Here is a 2343-nt window from a genome sequence, read left to right as displayed (position 1 = left end):
GTTAGCTTTGCTGGTGTAACCTAATGTATAATATGTTGATTGTAATATATATTTTGGTGTTGAATAACAGTTTATTTGTGGCGTTAACTGTTTTAACATCTCCACATTAAGCAAAATTCAGATTAACATTTCTTTCACTGTAACGTCATCAAGATCTAAGGTTAAAATTTATATTTTTGCACAAGTGTCAGTTTTTTCATCACTTTAGCCTTACCATTAAATATTATTTTTCTAAAAAAAATTAATTAATAAATAACATTTTCATACAAATGTGACCTCATAAAAATGAAATGTAGGCAATAGTACAATTTCTTTTAAGTAGGCTACACTCTAAAAAATGCTAGGTTAAAAACAACCAAATTTGGGTTGAAAATGGACAAACCCAGCAACTGGGTTGTTTTAACCCAGCAGTTGGGTTAAATGTTTGCCCTGCTGGGTAGTTTTATTTAACTCAACTATTATTTAAAAATTACTGTAGCCTATTGCTTGCTTAAAATGAACCCAAAGTATGTTGAAAATTACTGAGTAATAATAACAAATTAACTGAGTAATAATTTATTGTTTCCTAATAAATGTTCACCTTTTGATTATGATTGTTGCCTCTAGTAATTTTTTGTGTCTGATTTTTAATTTCCAACCTATTTTGGGTTCATTTTAAGCCAGCCATATAGTAATTTTTAAACAATAGTTGGGTTAAATAAAACTACCCAGCACTTTGGGCAAACATTTAACCCAACCGCCGGGTTAAAACCACCCAATCGCTGGCTTTGTCCATTTTGGGTTGTTTTTTACACAACATTTTTAAATGAAGTAGGCTATCGCTTGCTGCAGGACAGTGCTGTCAGCTATCAAGCATACATTTCTGGACCACATTATACTTACGCATTGTCGCAGTCGCAGTGGCTAAGGGAGTGCCATTTAAAGTTGGTGTATCCATATTTGGAGGAGAACGCATGGATGATGTATGGACAGTGATCATGAACTCGGCAACACTTGTCGGTCTCTTCGAATTCGCCTGGTGGAGAGAAAAAAAATCACATGCACTATTTCAAAATGCCTAAACACCTGTCACAGTCCGGGAAACTCAAATAAGTGAATTCAAATCAACTCACCTAGCTGATCATAATGATCTGCGATGTTTCCTGCACCGCACCAAAGTGTCCCGGGATAAGTGAAGCCTCGCTTGGTCCGCGTCTTTTTATTGTTCGCGGCATCAGATTTCGGCTCTTTCGCTTGTTTTGTCTTCGCAATCACGCCTTTTGATTTCAACTTGTTACAGTTCGCCTTCGCTTCCGACACCCCAGTCAAACTCATCTTCAAATCGGAGCTCATTTGGTTTCTTAGACCAAGTCTGCAAACATGCATGAAGGATTTAACTTGCATTTGGTTTTGGATCACAGAGCAGTCGAGCAGGCGTCCCTCAGAGTCATGCACAGAGCGGACCTCTTCAGCCCCATCGGTAACCTGATGGAGGTGATACTCTCCTACAACTGAACTTTTGGCGCAAAGAGTGTTGTTGAGCATGTAAAAGAGCTCTTTGCTCTCTTTTTCGGCATCTAAAGCTTGGCTTAAGAATTCGCCTTTAACAAAGTTCCTGTCTAGATAAGACAGAAACACGAAAAACACGGACCACATCGCGGCGGGCGGCACTTTCAGCACCACGGAGTCTCAGACAGCACCGCAGCCTCTCCTGTTCAACGAGTACCGGCTTCTTTCACGGTCTGTCGTGGGGATTAATATATTGGCGGTCAATAATGGGAGGGGTCTGTCATTAAATTAACCCTTTCCTCCTCCAATGAACTTGAATATACCCCATGTGCATCTGTTTCCTCCTCCTTTCGTCTCTGTGGTTAGTGAATGTTCAATGATTGCCTATTTTTATGCAAAAACCTTTATTTGCAAAAGGCAAATTCGTATTTCTCTTATTTGAGAGAGGGAAATGTTGCAAGGCGAAAAAAAGGAACAAACAAAAAGGCGTTTGTTTTGTTATTTGAAGTAAATATTTTGTGCTATTTTCTTCCTATTCATTCAATTATAGGATAATAGAAAGCTAATATTTCAACTGCAAGCATAAAACAGCTCAAAAGACATTGGAATTAAGAAAATTTAGGCATGAAAATTTAGGCATGAAAGTATTGGGATGTTATAAGTAGCATATATATATATATATATATATATATATATATATATATATATATATATATATATATATATATATATATATATATATACACACACAACCTTTCATTAAAAGTTAATTACAACAGTAAAATAAGCGCCCACATAGACATATTGACAGAATATAGCCATTAAATGATTTTGACCTCCTGAAAGGCATTGAAT

At 36.6% G+C, this 2343-nt stretch overlaps 1 protein-coding gene across 1 annotated transcript in view; it reads right to left on the bottom strand.

The window, feature by feature from the left end:
- The window catches only part of proca1 (protein interacting with cyclin A1), a 3679-nt gene extending 1973 nt beyond the window's left edge, over nucleotides 1–1706 (bottom strand). The window contains exons 1-2 of the mRNA XM_067366153.1: nucleotides 1113–1706; nucleotides 883–1015 (exon numbers count right to left, since the gene is read on the bottom strand). Coding sequence (XP_067222254.1) covers nucleotides 883–1015; nucleotides 1113–1635 — 656 coding nt within the window. The 5' untranslated portion in view covers nucleotides 1636–1706. The remainder of the gene's footprint in view (nucleotides 1–882; nucleotides 1016–1112) is intronic.
- Nucleotides 1707–2343: the final 637 nt, after the last annotated feature.

The sequence above is a fragment of the Chanodichthys erythropterus genome, chromosome 17 (assembly GCF_024489055.1).
Source record: "Chanodichthys erythropterus isolate Z2021 chromosome 17, ASM2448905v1, whole genome shotgun sequence".
NCBI lineage: Eukaryota > Metazoa > Chordata > Actinopteri > Cypriniformes > Xenocyprididae > Chanodichthys > Chanodichthys erythropterus.
Note: the sequence above shows the minus strand (reverse complement) of the source record. Positions and strands in the feature narration are given on the sequence as shown.